The following is an 18,517-nucleotide window of genomic DNA, read 5'->3' on the forward strand; positions in this document are numbered from 1 at the left end:
CGTCTTCTCTACCGACACCGGAGGGGCAGGGAATTACGATCGAAGGCGATGCATCGCCTGCCATCGACGCGAATGGGTATAGGTGCCAATACTAGTCCAGAGCAAATGAAATGGAAATGTTATAGAAATGCAATGCGTGGTCGCGGTACCACCATGCAGTCGCCTTGGAACGACCCAATGAAGGCCCGCGAATGATCCGCGGAGTCCAGCGCCGGGACCCGCGTCTCGGCCCCATGGGAACCCCTATCGTCGTTCAAGGAGGTTTGTCTGTGGGACGCTCCACCCGTTTTTCCAGATCACTGGCAACACTTTTCTCCCTCTCCCGCTTCACTTCCTCACCTTCTCTTGCCGCAACGGCCAGCAGCGCCGGCCAACCACCCGTGTTTGGTGGCGCCGGAAGGCCGGGACTGATACCGGGAGTCGATCGGCCAAATTCGGTCGTCGGGACGCGGCTGGAGCCACCGATCGGGGGGCTGAGTCCGACCCCCGAGGGGATGGGGTGGGGTAAGATTCTTTCTTTGCTGCCTTGGGGGACGTCGAGGGAGAATATCGGAGGGCGCTGATACGGATAGTTGGAGGGCGCGTAGATGCCGCCGTCGCTGGAATAGGTCGTTTCTTCGTGGGTCAAGGATGGCAGTTGCGGGGGATCCCGACTCGTCGGGACGCGGCGGGAGCGCATATCCGGGATATTTTGAGCCGGCGTTGATTGCAATGGAGTCCCGAACTGTTGGTGGGCGGGGATCGGTGGAGAGGGGAGTGAAGGGCTCCCGGAATGCGAGTAATGGTCGGATGATGCACCTCCGACTTGCGGACGATAATGCGCTTGAGGAGGAAGCGACCCAGAAGACCCCGATTGCGATTCGATTCGAGGGCGTTCGTAGGATCCGTGTTCATGGGCCGACATGCCGGTCCGTTGATAAAGTTCATACGATGGCTCGCGTTTTAACGAGGCCGAGATCGGAGAAACAGACATGGGCGAGTACTGATCACGAGTCGCTGGAGAACTCATCCCCCAGAACGTGTAGGTTGGAGTTGAGGTTGCCTTCGGTCCCGCAACGGCATGATAGGTGCCTGATGAAGATGAGATATCCGAGCGCGCTGGTCTGTGAGCAATGGCTTCGCCGCTGCCTCCTGAATGCGGCGGAATCTGCGGAGGCCGCACCGTCTCTGCTGAGCCTTTCGCCGCAACGGAGTTGGAGTCTGCTTCGGACCGTGATTTCTTACTATCGGGTCTCGCGGTCCCATGTTTGGCTTTGAATTCAGCTAAATATTCTTGATATGAGCCATATTCCGCCGTCTTCTTGTACTCAGCCAGTGCGACACCGTATTTTTCTTTTGCAAAATTGGCCTGGCGTTCGCAGCTTTCACGATCACTGGGCGACAACACCTGCCATCTCTCTCCTACGATCTTGGCAATCTCGGTGAACGAATGGTTCTGACCTTTGAGAGTCTCTCGCACATCTACGGGTCATCAGCGTGATGGATTTCAAAGAGAGTGCATGTCCATACGGTTTGAAAATATCACATATGCCGACGGAGGTCTTTCAGGGGCATTGTCGTCTGGCTATTGGGGAGTTAGAGGGCCGTTCGTGAAAGAGGGACTTGGAAAGCGGGTAGGGTGCCGTAAGGTGATATTGGAACAAGCGAAATACCTTGGGGTGTCGTCTATATTTTCTCTTGGTAGTGGTACCGGCATGGGAAGATGGATCACCCGTTCTTTTGCCAGACGAGCGGCTCTCTGCGGCAGAATCGTCGCTTCGATAAGACTCATCGGCAATGGTCCCCTTGCGAGGGTCGGGAACCAAGGGCGCGATAGAACGACCGGTACTTTCAACGATGGCACGTTGGAGTTTCTGCAACGTATGAGTTAGCCTCCATATGCGATGACGAATCATTCGGGATTGAGCGACTGGAGATAGATGGAGTGGGCGCCAGTGGGCCGCTATATCAAATGGATGAGAGAACTCACCCGCCTGTGGCCGAGTTTGACGTTCAGAGCAGTTCTGAAGAAAAATTAGTGGCCGTCGAAGGAGCGAATGGGATCCGCCAAGGATGCGTACAGGTCAGATTCGGTGATATCCACCACAGTCTCCCAAGAGTCAAAACCCTCGGCGACGAAAGCATCCAAGTACTGGGAGAGTCCCAGTCGCTCCAGCCTATCGCGCAAGTCTTCGATCATGAAGCTGGTGGTAGTTTGTCGCGCCGGAAGCGGTACAAGGGAAGCATGAGAATTCCTGCAACTCGGAGTGCGGAAGTCGCCCAGGTATTGCGGTCGTAAGTTCGTGGAGCCGATGTTTCTTTGGTCCTGACGATATGACGGTAAATCCGATATGTACAGATCGTACAGTACCCTGCAGTCAGGGTAAGCTCGTGCTGGACAGGTGCAGTTGGAGGATAATCCAGGCAATCCAAACCCAGAGCCACGGTCGTGATAGTAGATCAGGATTGGCAGACCGACAATTGGCCAGTACCGTACTGAGAGGTCGGAATTACCGTCTTATTTCCGAAAAAGGCCGGCGGTGTAATTCCAACGATATTGATATCCCAATGGGAAGCAGCCAAGGTCGCGATTCTAAAATGCCCAATGACCGATCAAGGACGGCCAAGCTCTACAAGATTCCTCGAGGAGATGGATCAACAGTAGTACGATGAACAGACGAAGACGTTGGCCAAGCTGTGGCGAATTGAATGGCGGAATAGAAGTCGTGGTGGAAGGCGGTGGATCTTGAGATAAGTACCGAGAAGGTGATGCAGCTTGACGTCGTAGTCGGTCGTGAATGAAAGATGAATGCGCCGAAGGAAAAACCGATACCTGGCTTAAAATGCCTATTGTTGCTGGGCGCAGTCAAGCGCAAGAAAGAAAAAAAATCCTCCGTGTATTCCTCCTATTCCATGCAAATTCTTGGGAAAGGACCGGGTTCAAAGTCGAAAGGGACCGCACGGCGTCGGTTTTAGGTCATTGGAGAGATGCAAGCCGAAGGTGACAACAATGCCGGGTCCAAACTATACCACAAGACCAGGTAGCGAACCATAGACTGCAGCACGGTTGGAGTAGGCATATATAGACAGAGATGGGTGGCAGATCTCGGATACGAGAGCAAAGGGAGGAGGTACGTGATCGAGATCTGGGGGCGAGAGGAGGGAGGGGGAAGGGGGGGAAGGAGGAAGAAGAAGAATAGGAAGAAGAACTGGAGAAGCCTCAATATTGGTGACGGGAAGAGGCGATGAGGAAGAGGCGGGTAGTACTGTGGTTGATAAATGGATTGAAGGTTGATGGTGTGTGGTGACTACCGTGACTAACTGACAAGGGAGTACAGTAGATCAGGTCCGATGGAACATGAAAAAATCAGGGTCTGTACTTTGTACTCTGTTAGAGAATCCGGAGAAGGAATATTGGTGAATTGGGAGGCGATCGGCTTGCGCACCGAAGACCAGTCGATCGCTTTGCTCGCAAGAGAAACCGAGCGGAAAGGGAACACGATTTGGCGGATTCGCCCGTAGACAAGATTAATTACGCGGTGACGAACAACGCGAAGCAAGAAGAGTGGGGCCTTGCAAATGATCTGATACCGCACGGTAGGCGACAAGTGACAAGCGACGCAACAGAGCCCCTCAAAACTCAATCTCAAAGCAACTATGTATCTTCACGGCTCAAGCCATCAATCGACCAAGCGAGAGGATGTGGGAAAGGTGCAGACATGACGCAGGCGGAGATGATATGTGGCGTGGTGAGTAGCCTAGGGATGGGTTTGGTATGGGCGCATTTAGGTTCTTACTCCTTCAAGGCTAGGTTAATTCCAACCTCCAGTCTCCACCCGAACCATACGATACACTGTGAGGTGTTTCAAATTTCAATTCTACCAGACGGTACAGAGTAGTTACAAGCCTGTAGTATAAGTTTGTACAGCAAGACATCGAATCATGAAATCATAAAATCATGGGAACTTCAACGTCGAATCGTCGAATCCTACTCCATAATTCTTCCCACTTCCCTTTCGATTCGGCTGTTCCGACTGCAGATCAATCCTTTCACCTATGTAACTAAGTTCCTTTGGATTACTGTAATACTTACAGAATCCTGATGGAACAGAATCGCAGAAGAGGCGGTGGGGTTACATTTTGAGATACTTTGGACTTGGTCATATTTGCGTAGGCAACCGAGTAAGCAAGACGATACAGTATAATCGTACAGTTTTTCGAACATCTTTGTATGACGATTTCGGAGATCAGATGGTGTTCTGTGGAGAGCGGGCAGCTGAACCCTTTCGAAAGCACCCACGGGCCACGGTTTGCCACCGGGCTAGGTAGCCTACCGGTAGCTCTCTGGTGGAATGTATTTGGAAATCCCGAAAATCAGTTCATGTCAAGATTGACATGAACTGTCGGTTCGGAGCGGGTCCAGTCTTGTTCAACCTTGTGTCATAATCTGCTTAGCAACCCATGACAGCGGTACAAGCAAACGGTCTTATCATCGTACACTGTATTAGTGCCAGCGGTGATTTGTGACTTGTGACGTGTGAGAGAGAATAATAAGTGAAGGTGAGCTCATGCTTAGTGGGAAGGAGTGTCTCATTCCTAACGATATATTATATGGAGTTATTGTGACAATGAGCACTATTATGGAAAGGAGAAGCAGAGGAACAAGGGAAACCAAGGATACTTCCTTTCCTGTACTTCGGCTAACTAATACTAGTTACTGATGAAACTACTTCAATAGCGCATCCTATTGTCGCATCATCCAGCTAGGTACCTGTTGATATCAATTATCAAACTGTATTCCGTATCCCAAAACTCTGTAACCCCTCAATAATGTCTATGACCACTGACCGCCGACGACATCCCTACTCCTGCTATTATGTACATGCTCATGGACACCAGGAGCCTTGGAACCCTTCGTTCGGTTGGTCCATGTCCTAATTTAGCTTAGAGTCAAGTAACTGCTCGGCCATATTACTAAGTTAACTAACTAGTTAACTAACTTAGTTAGTTAACTAGTTAATACTAAATGGTAGTTATTACTCTTTCAAAATCCTTTCCCCTCACTCCCCCTCACCCTCACCTTCTCAACGCCCATTCCTATTCCCTCCGGACCCTTTCCCTCCTCTCCTATGAACCCCCGATTTTCAATCGTCAAACAAAATTCTCGAAGCCATCCGCATCAAGAGAGAAAACATGCGATCTTCTCCCCATTGGCCATCGAGCCGCGTCCCTTGCCGTATTCTGCATTAGTCCACCTCCCTTTCGATCGGATTCTGGGTAGGCGATCGTTGTCCTGCCATCCGGTCTATACCTGAAACGATTCCGTGCCTGCCATGGTGCAGCGCAATCGATCCCTCCGCGGAACAATTTCTGGATAGATCTTCCGATGTTGGCTTACCGATCGTACGATTATGATGCTCCTAACCCAGCAGAGACAGGGGCATGCAGGACGACACTGCGCACAATATTCCACGTGCACGGCTCTGCTTCTTGAAATCGCTTTCTGGAATGGCTGGTGAGATTTTCCCCCCTCAGAAGTACCAAAATCACCACATTTCAACTTCAACGCCAAACAGCTCAACACCAGCTTCGAAATAATATAATTTTTAAATGCTAAGAAAAATACTAAAGCCTGGGTAACTGAGCCTACTATTTTAGATCTCTAAATACCCCCTGCGTTGTGGTTTAATTTTGTGCTGAAGTTGGTGAGTTGTATGAAAAAACTGCCATAACTTTAATCCTAAATCACGTAACACCACAACTTATTAGGATTAAATTTCGGAGTCTAGGAGCAAGAGGGAGTCCTAAAGAACTCTATCTAAGTTTTGAATTTAAAAATAATGCTGAAAGTGTGGCTATATTGCCTTGTAAATTTCCAAAGCGGCGGTTTGGGACTTCTGAAGGGGGGAAAATCTCAAAACGGGGGGGAAAATCTCACCAGCCGGAATGGAATTCTCGATTGGATGCGAGATTCGAACACAGATATCGATGATTCAAGTCACTACCGGTATTAATTACAAGGGGGCAAGGTGGTAGAGTCCCCCTAACCCGTAATATGGAGCCAAAAATCGGACCTCTGAGAATTGTCCGCAGGGATGAGAGATGAATCCTGATAAAACTGTTAACTGTAAACTGTGAACGGGTTAAGGTCCACCATTGGTACCATGCTGTCTCATAGTATGGTTCTATTTATCCGAGTATCTCATATTCTTGCCGTTGCTTGGAGTGCCGCTTTCGATCCTATGAGTGTTACTGGTGACACGAAGACGAATCTTGGAAGCTGCAGAATTGGCGAATGAGGCTGGCGATGCTATGCATTCCTCAACTGCAGGGCCATTTCTATTGCCATGCTGAGGGATGATGACTGATCTCGAGATTCAACTGGCCAAGATAATAATACATATAGTACCTACCGGTAAATGTGGGAAATACCTGCCCCAGACCTGGACCTCAAAATTATGGCACGACCCGGAACCGACCAGTCGTATTCTCCCAATCCCTAATATCCCTGGTTGCCTCTGCCCCATATCCACATCGGAGGGATGGAGGTGCGGAGATGCTATTTTTCGAACAGCATGCATGATTTCGCCCACCAGTGGCAATTTTGCATGATGCAACAACAATCCCATGTACCGGAATACCGGTCTACAGGACCGTTCCATATGACTTCGGTCGGAAATACCAGGCTCAAGCCGTCAAGGTACCGTCACTGTCCTACCACGCCATATCATCTAGCCGCGATTTTGCACCACGTTGATCCTTCGATCAAAGACATCAATCGCCTTGTTATCATTTTTGAACATTTTCTTTGGGGTTTGGAGAGAAATAGTTATTGTAAACATGTGGTGTTGACCAGAGTCCATCACCACCTCTCCTGATAGATTCGCTGCCCGACCGTCTTCCCATTCTTCCGTGCCAGCCCTGGGTTAACTGTTGGTGCAGGAGGGATTGCGAGAGGACCGTTCCATTGCCATATTATGGAAGTATCCAGAGGACACCATCCGTTGTCCAAACACATACGGCAGACTTAGACCTATCGAGGTAGAGCGTCTCAAGCGACCAGGAGCTACAACTAGATTGCCGCTGAAGCAAGGTTTTCGAATAACCCCCGGCGACCACAAAGTTAACACTAGTAGCCGTGTCTCGTCCTCTTTCTCATAGATGCACGATGGTCTAAATCTCCATGCTTTGGTAGCTGCTCGCTCGCATGCAACTGCTGGTATCACGGTCCAGGCCTTATACCGGACCTTCACCACCAGGGATCAACTAGTGCCAGTTAGTCTCTGCTTGCGCACATAGATAATCCATAGGAAGGGGCTTACCATGCAAATATTGTTGCCGTTGAGAAGGATTTTGGAAATCTTCGTGTGCGTGCCGCTGTAGTCGCTGCAAGAAGTCAGCCTTGTCGGGAAAACAACGATACGGAGCGATGCCATGAGGTCTGAATCTCACTTACAATTCGGTCACGTCCTCGAGGACCATATCTGTACCAAGTTAATATCTGCGGACAGGCTCCAACGCCAACGGGAATTTAGGATGGCACTTACTGACATAGTCATCAAATCCAAGCAGCGTGCCGGAGAACTCTGTTCGTCATTGAATTTAGCAAACCAATCATTCCTCCGAAGGTGAAGATGGAAATACCTTTGTCGCCTTTCATGACGACCCATATTCTTGACCCAACGCACTTGTCAATCAGCTCTGCAGGATATCAGCTATCATGTATACGGCGCCCCGGTGAACGTTGCAACATACCGAGAGGAAGCAGTTGGGAGGCCATGCTGAGCGAGCTCTGACTGTTGAAATCAAGTATCCAAGGAATTCATTAAGGACATCCGTAAGTCTTCCCGAAGCTTATAGGTGCCCAGTCCCTGTATGAAGGTCGATGTTTGAAGGGCAAGATTTTGGTACCACGTGATTGCGACGATTGGAAGTCTAGTACGGCTGGCGAAGTATGCCGATCATGCAAGTTCTTAGACAGCACACGTGACAGGTCGTCTGGTGCCGTATGTGCCAGCCATGGATCGTGCTTGTGACTTCAAAGTTCAATTGTCATAATTCCTCCATAATTAATAGGTAATTCCATCATCCATGAACTGAACATTTCATTCAATTTCAATTCGACTGCAACTGCAACTTCAACGGCACCGGCAATAGAAAATTCGACCACACATGACATCATAATCCATTTCATCCAAGCTTTTATTATGGAAGCTAGTGTCGAGGTACACTGGTACAGACCAATGCCGTTGCAAACAACCAACGTAAATATCTTTATCATCAGCATCACGAAAGGCCCGATTGAAGAGCATTTGGCCTGACCCACGAGATCGATGATTGTTCACAAGATTCCCTTCAGTCTTCTGCCTTTGCGCTCGGTCCGGATATGTAATGGCCAGGTAATGGCCAGGTAATGGCCGTGTAATCCCAGACATGAAGTGCTGAGACGACACACCAACTTCGGCGTACTGCCTAATTCCTGGTTCGACTGTACTGGTTGCTTGGTGTGCCATGCAGTTTTGATATCCTAATTAATTATTGCCCGCAACGATTGGTGTTCACTCGTCACTTTCCCAACCCCAGCGACTCACCTACCGCCGCCAGGATCAGGAAGCGCGATCAAACAATACGAACCGCAGCATCGTGACAGGAACAAGTTCCTGTACAACAAAGATAAAACCAAGCATCTCTTGCTCACTCCTTTTCTAATCGATATGTCCCAAACTCGAGCACAGTTAGACGCCCAGAGGAAGCGGCAAGCTCCAGCACCAAAGGATCAAGGTGCGCTTTTCGTGCTGCTGCAGTCAGGGCAGTATTTCCCTAACCATTATCAGGAATGCGACCTCACGGTGTCGAGAAATCACACAGGAGCACACCCGGAAAAGTCACTCATCGCGGGCGACCTGTACCCAAGATCCACCCACATCCATCGCAGGCAAACATCGACCCAGGAGTATGCCAATTCCATCCTACCCGCGATGCCATGCTAATATCTCTTTCACAGGATTCACCACCGCCTCTCCGACGTAGAGACAGAAAGCGATCGCACATGGTTGAATATTCTGAGCACGGTCTTGACGGATCCCCTCGGAAGCGGCAACGAACATCCGTTCCACAACCTGCTGCTAAAGATATCTTCAGACAACAGCCGGTCAGCGGCGACGTCGACGATTTGGTAGGCGTCGAATTCTGGACGAGGGAAGGACACTGGCCACCAGAATATTTCGAGCCGAGCACTATGGAGCAAGTACTCGCGAGGAAGCGATCGTCGCCATCTCTTCGCCGTAAGCGATCGGGATCGGGCATCACTGCATCTAGCGCTGTCACACCAAGCGATCAGAAGCCGAGGGCGGAAATGAGTGCGCCATATACGGACGCGCAGTACGAGCTTCTTCTCCAGGCGAAGGGCACGTAATGAATGAGTCCAAGCTAGATGTCACAAACGAGAGCTAGCGCCTTTGCCACGACCTCCTCGACGGCGAACAGACGTTTCCCAATGAGTCGATATTCGACGATGATGTGTTCAAGGACGCCTGCCAGAACCTGCAGAGACAGAATGAAGCTAGAGTCCTTCAAGACATTTCTCGGCTGATCGTCCCTTCGGCGGAAACGCTTGGACTCCGCGCCAAGAACCTTAAACACATCACCGAGAGCGTCAACGAGGGCTGGAACAACTCTATCCCTCTAACCGGAACTCGTCCACAGCCCGACTACTCTGTGGGATTCAGGCGCGAGGCGTTTACAGATGATCAGCTCCACAAGCTCTCGCCGTTCATTGGCGACTGGTTATCTGGAGACCTATCATACTTCATGGCCACGTACTCTATGTACTTTCCGTTCCTAGCGTGTGAAGTGGAGTGCGGCGACGCGGCGCTCGACCTCGTAGATCACCAGAATGCCCATAGTATGACCCTCGTAGTACGAGCCGTCGTTGAGCTCTTCCGCCTCGTGAACCGGGGGAAGGAGCTCCACCGTCAAATCCTCGCCTTCTCTATCTCTCACGATCACCGATCTGTACGGATCTACGGTTACTACCCTGTGATATACAGGAAGAATACAAAGTATTATCGCCACCCGATCCGTACGTTTGACTTCACGGAACTGGACGGCAAGGAGAAGTGGACAGCATACCGCTTTACGAAGAATGTCTACGACAAGTGGATGCCTGCACCACTTGAGAGGATCCGCTCGGCCATCGACCAGTTACCGTCTGAGTTACCGTCTGAGTTAGATTTTGACGTATCCTCGCTCCCCGAGGAAACCAGTCTTTCCCAAGACCTCGAAAGCCATCCGTTATCGCAGTCCAATGCTAACTCCGCATCAGCGCCGAAAGGTGACGATAGTGAGTCGAGCGTTGCGGGTAAGCGAGGGGCCACTCCAGATACCTCATTCAAAGGGTCAAGAACCTCAAAGAGGCCGAAGAAACTACATGGCACGAGATAGGAGCCGGAGCAAGGAGGGAATAAGTCCATCCATACAGGCAGCTAGCAAGCATCATCTGAGGCACGCCACACGACTTCAACTCCAATCAGGGTATGCATGGCCGAAGGCACGGTCTGGGAGTCCTTGGAGAAATCCTTGACGATAGTGGGCCACGTACCAATTCTGCTGGGAGACCTCATACTGTTTCAATTTATCTCCGTCACCCGTCCGGTGGTTATGGAAAGCAAAACGACGATGGGGAGTTAGTCGTCTCAAACACCTCTAACTGTTCGACGTGATGCTAACACCAGCATTTCTCCGGATTGATTGGGGGGCGGCTCCGCATATTCGGTTTTGTACCGCTAAAGAGATAATGCAATGTATCAATTATTAAGTCATGCCTTTGCCCTGGTATTCGAAATGTTTTGGGCCCACAGATGTTCCAAACATCCGTAGTTCCGTGTGCTCAAGAGGGTACATCCATGTCCATTAGAGAACCATCTAATATATTAGAGACGATGACGAAGTACACAAACCATCCGTGCATTGAGCTATAGACTCTGTAAAGCTTGTTTAAAGGCGCAATGCCGTCGCTGTTCCCATCGTGCTCGCTCAACTTCGGATAATTTGATCAGTTTCCCCGGTTCTCAGCCATGAAGTTTGCCGAATTCGCAGTCGCCGCCGTTGCGGTTGTGTCCGGAGTGGACGCTTTCCCTACACTCCTGAAGCGTGCATCGGTCTCGGAGGCGGCCTCCGTTGGGTTTGCGACATTGAATGGAGGGTATGCAACCATTTCCCTTGTCCTTTACCCAGTCTTATCTGACGGACACGGCATAGAACTAAAGGGGGAGCTGGAGGGCCAACAGTCAACGTTGCTTCGGCAGATGCACTTCAATCCGCCGTCGAAGGCAACGACCCGAAGATCGTAGTCATCACAGGGCCAATTTCCGGGGCTGTAAAGATCAAGATCGGGTCAAATAAGACGATCCTGGGGAAGGACTCGTCTGCAAGTCAGTATCCTCATAAATCATCCCCAGATCGTCGATTTTGGAATGCTGATACACGTTTCCAGAACTCAATGGAGTTGGTTTGTCGATTGACAAGCAAAAGAACGTCATTATTCGCAACATTGTCATTTCCAAGGTTGTGGCGAAGACTGGGGATGCGATTAGCATCCAGAGGACGACGAACGTATGGTACGCAAAACGTCCCTCCACTCGAAGTCATGATTTATATTGACTAGTGTGCTAGGATCGATCACTGCGACCTATCTTCCGACAGGGAGCATGACAAGGACTACTATGACGGTCTTCTTGACGTCACCCATGCTGGAGACTTTGTGACCATTTCCAACACGTACCTGCACGATCATTGGAAAGCCTCCCTCGTTGGCCACTCGGACAGCAACAAGGCCGAAGATACGGGCCACCTCCGTGTCACCTACGTCAACAACCGGTTCGCCAAGATCAATAGCCGCGCCCCTAGTTTCCGCTTCGGTACCGGCCACATCTTGAACAACCTGTTCGAGGATGTCGCGGATGGGATCAACACCCGTCTCGGGGCGCAGCTCCTGGTCGAAGGGAACGCGTTCGTAGGAGCGAAGAAGCCGTTGTACTCCACCGACCAGGGCTTTGCGGTCGAAAAGAACAACGATTTTGGCGGAGGCGCTAACACCGCGCCTAAGGGAACTCTGACGAGCGTGCCTTATGAATACAAGGCTACCGCTGCGGGGCAGGTCAAGGCCGCAGTGAGTGGGGCGGGTGCTACGCTCAAATTCTGAGCAACTCTCGCACGACTGACGCTGTCTGTGGGCTCGGGACTGTAACCGGTCTGGTCAACGTATGGTTCGCACAATCCGTAATGTTCGAGTTCATTGTTTGGCACTGCCTGAAGGAAAAGCATGCGTTGCTCTCCTGTTGCGGAGGTGATGGCCCTTGTATTGGATAGATAAAATCCAATCATTGCCAATGATCAGCAAGTTTGGTTTTCACGCGGACCTGTGACCACTGCCGTCCTCGACCGGAAAAACTGTAAAAACCGGGTAAATTGCATAGTAGCAAACCGGTATTTGACCGTCAACCAGGGTTTCCATTGAAATGGGGGAGCATGGCCGGCACAAACTCCACGTGTGATTGGTCGGTGGTCGTAGGCGTAATCGTCGAAAGGGGCCCGGCAGAGTTTGGTTCCGAGGCGGAATGGATCGTGGACATTTCTGGCTCCAACTTGTGTTCGTCTCGGGGGGACATGTTAGGGTCTCCGTTACCTAGAGATGGCAACGTTTTGATGACTGGTGCTTGAACTGGAGGGCTCTCTTCATGCAAGAACTACTGCTGTAAGCTACGAGGAAAACTTCGGGCATGGCGACGGCATACCTTAGGTGAGTTCGATGGCAGACCACGCTCCATCGCAAGCCGATGAGCTGCTCGCCTCTTTCTCGATATATCTTCCTCTTCCTGCCTCTCAAGGCGAAGATCTTCATCTTTTAAATCATCAAGCATAGGCGCGTCAACATCCTCGTCTTCAAGTATGGATACCCTAGACTTGGCATCTTTTATCCGCTGTTCGCCGTCATGCCGAATGCTCTTAGACGACACGGATCGGGTGGAGACTCTGGATCGAGACGGTCGCTTGCTGTCCGTCTTCCCACTAAGCGCTTCTTCCGAGCCTACGGGTCGAGTTTCGAGTACCATGGCGAACTCATCGTCGAGCGGAACTGCATCGTCGAGTTCGTCTTCGCTAGGGAAAATATCTCCTCTGGAACTCAGCGAGTCCTCGGTCTGTCCCGACGCGGTAGTGCTACTGCGATTGCGCGTGTGCCTTTTCATGTTTCCCTTGGCTTTCCCTCGCCCGTCGGGGTGTGAAACCGATGCCCATGCCTCCTCCTCGCTGTCTTCAATAAGCGGTTGGTGCGACTCGTCCCACTCCAGTCCCGCTCTTCGTTGTCCCGGGTGGTCTTGTAAATCCGCAGCCGAGGGCCTGTATTTCAGTCCCTTTCCACCAATCTTCCAAGGGAGCCGTCCGAGGAATCCAAAATAGTTCGAGTTGGGAATGATGGTCGGATCCACTCCCACGTCATGCGGTTGCCCTCCACTCTTTCGTCTCCCCCTTTCGCCGCTTACCAATCGATCCCTGCGCGTTCCGTAGGACATAACTTGTTCGCGTCCTGGCTGAGCATTTCGACTCCCCGAGCCGGACAATAGTCGATCGAGCTCATCATTGCCCCACGCCAAGATTCCGGAGTCCTCTCCTCCTTCTTCATCCCAGTCGTCGTAGAAATCAAAGTTCAACTCGGCCCTTCCTCTTCCTCTCGTTCGTCTCCGAGCGCGATCTTGTCGGAGCTTCTCGTCTCTGGAAGGAAAGCATGTTCCAACACAGGAGGTGAGGCATTGGGTAACCGACGACACGCATGGGTCGATATATGTTTGGGAGAATGAATATAAACCGACTTGGGCGGTCTCGTTCGCAGCTTCAAGGTTCTGAGAGAGTTGATTGAGGGTTCGGCGAAGCCGTGGATCGTTGCGAAACATTCTGATGCATTGCGAGCCAACGGCGGCTCCACGTTGTCATCAAGCTATCGGAATTGCGAGCGCATAGCGGTTATCATCGAACATGGGACACAATGTCCATTGGTATTGCAGCTCTAGGTATAAAACGGTGAGTGAGGTTTGTTTGTTTTGCGACGATGTGAACTTCCGATGCGTGTAGAAGTGTAGATGAGTTGGACATGGAGTGCCGTCGGGACATCAATGGAACCTCCGAACCTGAGCCTCGAGGACGCACGTGCGCCAAGCCAAGCCAAGCCTCAAAAGTCCCGTGACCTCGAAGAAAACCCTGTTGACATAAATTCTCGGTTCTTTGCTCCCCATCCAAACTTTACCATCTCCCTCCTTACACAGTACGGTGTCGCTCGAATATCTCGAATATCCTAACGCAAATGTCAGCGTGTAGTCAATTGACGAGCTACCTACCAGCAGGAAGGGATTCATATAACGACGGCTGAGACCCTCCTCAAGATTAGACCTTCGTATGGCCCAGTATTCCCGTTTCCAAATGCAAGCCAATCTTCCCCAATCCTTCTGTTCAATGGAGGACCACGGATTTTTCTACTTGCAAGATGAATGAACCGCAAGTTTGAGGCACCTGATCAGATTCCATCATCAAGTCGTCATAGAAGCGCGGCACATACTATCGATGCTCAGGGAGTTGGAGGAAAGTGAGCCACACCCGAGCACCAAACGAGATTCGCCAGCAGCTTCTTTTTCTGGTTGGCAAAGTTAACTACTATGTATGAAGGAATTGGTGCATCGTGCTTATCTGAAGTCACTGGGGATAATTTTAAAGAGTGACGGTTCCTTGCCGGTTTCTTCTATTTCTAATCCAACCTTGGGTAGCTTACAAGAGAATCAGGGGCAATATTGAGCATGATTGTTTTGACCGAGGATTGCACACAATTGTTATTACTGAGAAACGTGCTTCGAAGATGAGGGCGACCTTCTAGGAGCCGATAATATTGGATCGTCGATATTGTAGATTATCCATTTCCACACGGTCACGTTAACCAACATCTCTTAGGATCTCATCAGTATAGAGTATGTGCCATGACAATGTGATTCCTATTCGCTTGTTCTATATTACGGGCTATGATGTGTGCTCTTCAGTATCATTGTCCGCTGGATTCGAACTGCCACCGATCTCTGCCGCAGAGGTATCCTGCTGCGACTTCTCCTTTGCTTCCTCCTCTTCCTCTGCATCCTCCCAATCATCGATGACCTCTTCCTTCTTCACCACCTTCTTAGCCGAGGACTTGCCCAGTCCAGCTCGCAGGACCGTAAACGCATTCTTGTCGCTAAAACGTTTGGCCTGGAGCACCCGCTGTGGAGCAGATGCTTTGGCAGCCACTTGACTCCATCCACCCGGGCTCGTCACCTCGCTCTCCTTAACCATGATGCGTAGCGATTCGTCAACGCGACAAAGTTGGATTTTCCCAATGGCATTGGAGCGAATGATGTCTTGTAAGGGAGCCTTGACCATCTGGATAACGGCATCCACGCCCTTCATCGCAACCCATGATGGTTGTTGGGTTGCCGGCCGAATGACCACATTCTCGTTAGGTAAGAAATCGATATCGAACTTGACCTGGGGGTGACTTTTCTCAAGTGGCTTCATGGCAGCTTGTATGGCATCGGCGGTCAGGCCAAACGTCGCATCAGTGATGAGGAACGCATTGTAGGTCTCAGCAACCGCTTGTCTTGCAGCAGTAGCTGGAACGGCGGATACCAGAGTAGTGCGTTGCTTATTTCGGGTGTGGTTGGCCTCGGCGATGGTCTTCATGTGAGAAGAGACGAACCGGGGCGTTTTGAACACCACGACGTGACGATGCGGTTCGGGGTCCAGACTTTCCGAGTCAAGAGAGAAATCCTCAGCAAGATGGTGTAGGAATGCTCGCTGATGCGACTTCATCGGCGAGAACCGAAGTCGTCGCAGGTCCGGATCGGCGGCAAAAATCCGGAACTTCTGCTCCTGCTCCTGTGCCCACACGGGCGACTCCGCATAAAAGTTGAGGGTTTGGGTAGCATATGGAACGTGGTCGTCCTCATGGTCGGGATCGACATTCAATGCAAGCGCCAGCTTTCGGTTCCGTTCGAGCCGTAAACACTCATCGTTGCATTGTAAAGCTTTTTCCCGGTTTCCGACGCTCGACTTGGTGGACAAGCACTTGGTCTCTTGCTTGACTCGTTGGCATGGACAAGTGATGAAGATTTTGTGCGGGCACGGCTTGCCTTCATCGCAAGGCCCGGGGGCATGACACCGTGCGAGATCCGAATGCCCACAACTCGACCTCTCCTTCCCGCACGGTTGATCGCAGACAGTTTCGCATTCCCCAGGGCGGTGACACTGTTTCCGACAACGGTGGAACCCGCATCGGAGCTTCTGCCCGCAAATCTCGCCGCATCGAACTTCTTGAAACCAACAGGGTTGGTTGTTAAGCTCGTTGCGAGCGCAGAGACAGCGCTTCTTCATGAGAAACGGGCATTTGGGGCAGGGTTCGGCGTCGAGGTGGCAACGGTGGGACACTTGCGGATGCCCGCATGATTTTGGACGCTCGCAATCGAAATGACACGGCGGCGGTTGTGTCCCACAAGGCAATGGAGGCTGAAGGACCGTTCGACCGCAGGCGCATGAAACCTCCTCGAATATGGCTTCTGGACACGAAGGGCATGGTCCGGAATGGCAGAGCTGCGTACAGCTGTGGTTTCCGCAGCGTAACATCCGGCCGCAAACCAGGGTACAGATGTGCTCCTCTTCCACGGCGTTGGCGTCACGCACACTGGAAGCCTGACTCAATGGCTTCAGTTTCCGCTTTTGGCTCATTCGCTCGGCCGCTGCCTTTTCTCCCTCACAACACCTTTCCGCGCAGGTATGTCTTCCGCAACTGAGTGTGGCTCGGCAAACCCGCAGACACTGTGGCTTCTCCTCGGTTCCTTGATGGCATATCGATTTCGACGTTGTTCGCCCACATCGACAAGATATCTGAATGGTTTCAGTGCAAGGCCGGCATGGACCCTCGTGACACGATTGTTTGCAGACGTGCCCGCAAGGAAGGGGTTGCGAACAGCGCTGCCCGCAGAATGGAATCGGATCGGTACATGAAGTGCGAGGCGAGTCTAAGATGGTCATGAGTTTCGTCTTCCCACAGGGACAGTGGGTGATGATATCCGGTGACTTGGGGCAATGTGCCGCATGTTCATCCTGCGTGTGGCAACCTTTCGAACACGAATGCACTCCGCAATCGAACAAGCGTTCACACTCACTGCCACAATGGAAGCAACCGATGCAAGGCTCTCGTCCGCCATTCTCGGTAGAAACAAAGGTTTCTTTCCGCTCGTCTTGATCGGAGCAGACCATGGTCTTGCTGTCTTTGCCGCAATAGCATAATGTATCGATGACCGTCTGACATGGTCCGCAGAGACCGGGATGACATGGCCTTGGACAGGTATGCTCGCCACACGCCATCAGTTCCCCACAAACCGCTTGACAACTCCAGCCGCCCTCATAGTCGGTATCAACGCATCTTCGTGTAGCGGATTCTCTTCCACAGAAACAAGACTGCTCCGTCCCCATATTCGTACAAGGTGTACACGGGCCTGGGTGACATATAGTCTCGCAAGGGTGAGGACATTTCCGGACTCGTGGTTTGGCACACGTCTGACCACATGAGAAAGGTGGGAGGCCGGGGATTGACTGAGGATCTGTCTCTTTGTCGCACCAGCAGTTGAAGGTCGTCGGGAGCGTGTCCTTCGGTAGATTGCATCCAGGACACCTCCAATGCCGTGGTGGCTCTTCACCGTTTTGCAGCACCGGTGGCTGATTCCACTGGCCTGACGACCACTTTTTGACACATCCAAAATGGAAGACGCTCCAACACGTCCTGCACGACCAAATTTTGGAATTCCGATGCACTTCGTTCATGCAAATGGAACATTCGTAGAGGTGACGATCAATATCCTCACGAATTCTGGTGCTGATGTCAGGAGCGGATGATCTTGACATCCGGCGTTTTTGCCTCGGGGTATTGGAGTGGGAGTGAGGAGCATTTGATCCAGGCGGCTGTTGATATGGTCGCCCAGGTACGAAAACAGGTGCCTGAGGATTGGCCCCTACAGGGGACGCCGCGTCTGGCTGATTGTGTGCAGCGGTGGCATTGTTGGTGAGATGACCTCCAAAAGTTCGACCATTGGCGACTTGGTGGGGTGGTTGTCTTGAAGGGCCGGCATTGACTGAATTTGTATTGGCACGGGCACCTCTACCTCTGAAGCGTGATCTTGAAGAAGGGCCGGCATTGATTGAATCGGGATTGACATGAACTCCTCCGCCCCTGGGAGGCGGTCTTGAAGGGCCAGCGTCGACTGAATCGGGATTCACAGGAGCTCTACCCCTGGGAGCCCGTCCTCGTCTTCCACCTCTTCCTCGTCCTCGCTGAGTCGGAACACTCCCCTGGCTTTCAAGCGCCATCGGTTGATTCTCGAAGACAAATTGATAAATCTAGGGAAGAAAATCGGAAAACAAAGACTCGCAAGGGATATATTGAAATTTAGACCGCGCCGTCTTCGGGATA

At 51.4% G+C, this 18,517-nt stretch overlaps 6 protein-coding genes across 6 annotated transcripts; 2 read left to right on the forward strand and 4 right to left on the reverse strand.

The window, feature by feature from the left end:
• Window positions 1-1,246: 1,246 nt before the first annotated feature.
• Window positions 1,247-2,179, reverse strand: P152DRAFT_390113 (HMG-box; the record flags this gene model as incomplete). Its single annotated transcript, XM_033676024.1, has 5 exons — window positions 1,247-1,461; window positions 1,510-1,564; window positions 1,653-1,853; window positions 1,970-2,003; window positions 2,061-2,179. Coding segments are annotated over 5 exons (624 nt in total), but the record flags the coding sequence as incomplete, so codon positions are not given.
• Window positions 2,180-6,787: 4,608 nt separating this feature from the next.
• On the reverse strand, window positions 6,788-7,857 carry P152DRAFT_455613 (LSM domain-containing protein). The gene is made up of 6 exons (XM_033678823.1): window positions 7,735-7,857; window positions 7,624-7,680; window positions 7,527-7,565; window positions 7,436-7,463; window positions 7,302-7,365; window positions 6,788-7,245 (listed from the first exon to the last, which is right to left on the reverse strand). The coding sequence occupies exons 1-6, from the start codon at window positions 7,757-7,759 to the stop codon at window positions 7,216-7,218; spliced, it is 243 nt and encodes an 80-aa protein (XP_033537521.1). The 5' UTR covers window positions 7,760-7,857; the 3' UTR covers window positions 6,788-7,215.
• An 836-nt stretch (window positions 7,858-8,693) lies between these two features.
• On the forward strand, window positions 8,694-10,422 carry P152DRAFT_464597 (uncharacterized protein; the record flags this gene model as incomplete). Its single annotated transcript, XM_033680574.1, has 4 exons — window positions 8,694-8,760; window positions 8,814-9,338; window positions 9,380-9,390; window positions 9,433-10,422. 4 exons carry the CDS (start codon window positions 8,694-8,696, stop codon window positions 10,420-10,422), a joined length of 1,593 nt encoding a protein of 530 aa, XP_033537522.1.
• A 316-nt stretch (window positions 10,423-10,738) lies between these two features.
• P152DRAFT_200967 (pectin lyase-like protein) lies at window positions 10,739-12,344 on the forward strand. The gene is made up of 4 exons (XM_033674339.1): window positions 10,739-11,182; window positions 11,239-11,411; window positions 11,474-11,597; window positions 11,653-12,344. The coding sequence occupies exons 1-4, from the start codon at window positions 11,055-11,057 to the stop codon at window positions 12,179-12,181; spliced, it is 954 nt and encodes a 317-aa protein (XP_033537523.1). The 5' UTR covers window positions 10,739-11,054; the 3' UTR covers window positions 12,182-12,344.
• Window positions 12,345-12,544: 200 nt separating this feature from the next.
• Window positions 12,545-14,126, reverse strand: P152DRAFT_200942 (uncharacterized protein). Its single transcript, XM_033674338.1, has one exon. It carries the CDS (start codon window positions 13,926-13,928, stop codon window positions 12,726-12,728), a length of 1,203 nt encoding a protein of 400 aa, XP_033537524.1. The 5' UTR covers window positions 13,929-14,126; the 3' UTR covers window positions 12,545-12,725.
• A 1,003-nt stretch (window positions 14,127-15,129) lies between these two features.
• Window positions 15,130-18,144, reverse strand: P152DRAFT_370788 (uncharacterized protein; the record flags this gene model as incomplete). Its single annotated transcript, XM_033675511.1, has 1 exon — window positions 15,130-18,144. A coding segment is annotated over one exon (3,015 nt), but the record flags the coding sequence as incomplete, so codon positions are not given.
• Window positions 18,145-18,517: the final 373 nt, after the last annotated feature.

The sequence above is a fragment of the Eremomyces bilateralis genome (assembly GCF_010015585.1).
Source record: "Eremomyces bilateralis CBS 781.70 unplaced genomic scaffold P152scaffold_3, whole genome shotgun sequence".
NCBI lineage: Eukaryota > Fungi > Ascomycota > Dothideomycetes > Eremomycetales > Eremomycetaceae > Eremomyces > Eremomyces bilateralis.

Excerpts from the sequence above, each read along its gene's own strand:
- P152DRAFT_455613 (XM_033678823.1), bottom strand. The coding sequence starts at position 7,759 with ATGGCCTCCCAACTGCTTCCTCTCG. Across the intron at positions 7,681-7,734 it reads CTCCCAACTGCTTCCTCTCG|AGCTGATTGACAAGTGCGTT; the intron begins GTATGTTGCAAC and ends GATATCCTGCAG. Across the intron at positions 7,566-7,623 it reads CGTCATGAAAGGCGACAAAG|AGTTCTCCGGCACGCTGCTT; the intron begins GTATTTCCATCT and ends AATGACGAACAG.
- P152DRAFT_200967 (XM_033674339.1), top strand. The coding sequence starts at position 11,055 with ATGAAGTTTGCCGAATTCGCAGTCGCCGCCGTTGCGGTTGTGTCCGGA. Across the intron at positions 11,183-11,238 it reads TTTGCGACATTGAATGGAGG|AACTAAAGGGGGAGCTGGAG; the intron begins GTATGCAACCAT and ends GACACGGCATAG. Across the intron at positions 11,598-11,652 it reads CAGAGGACGACGAACGTATG|GATCGATCACTGCGACCTAT; the intron begins GTACGCAAAACG and ends CTAGTGTGCTAG.
- P152DRAFT_200942 (XM_033674338.1), bottom strand. The coding sequence starts at position 13,928 with ATGTTTCGCAACGATCCACGGCTTCGCCGAACCCTCAATCAACTCTCT.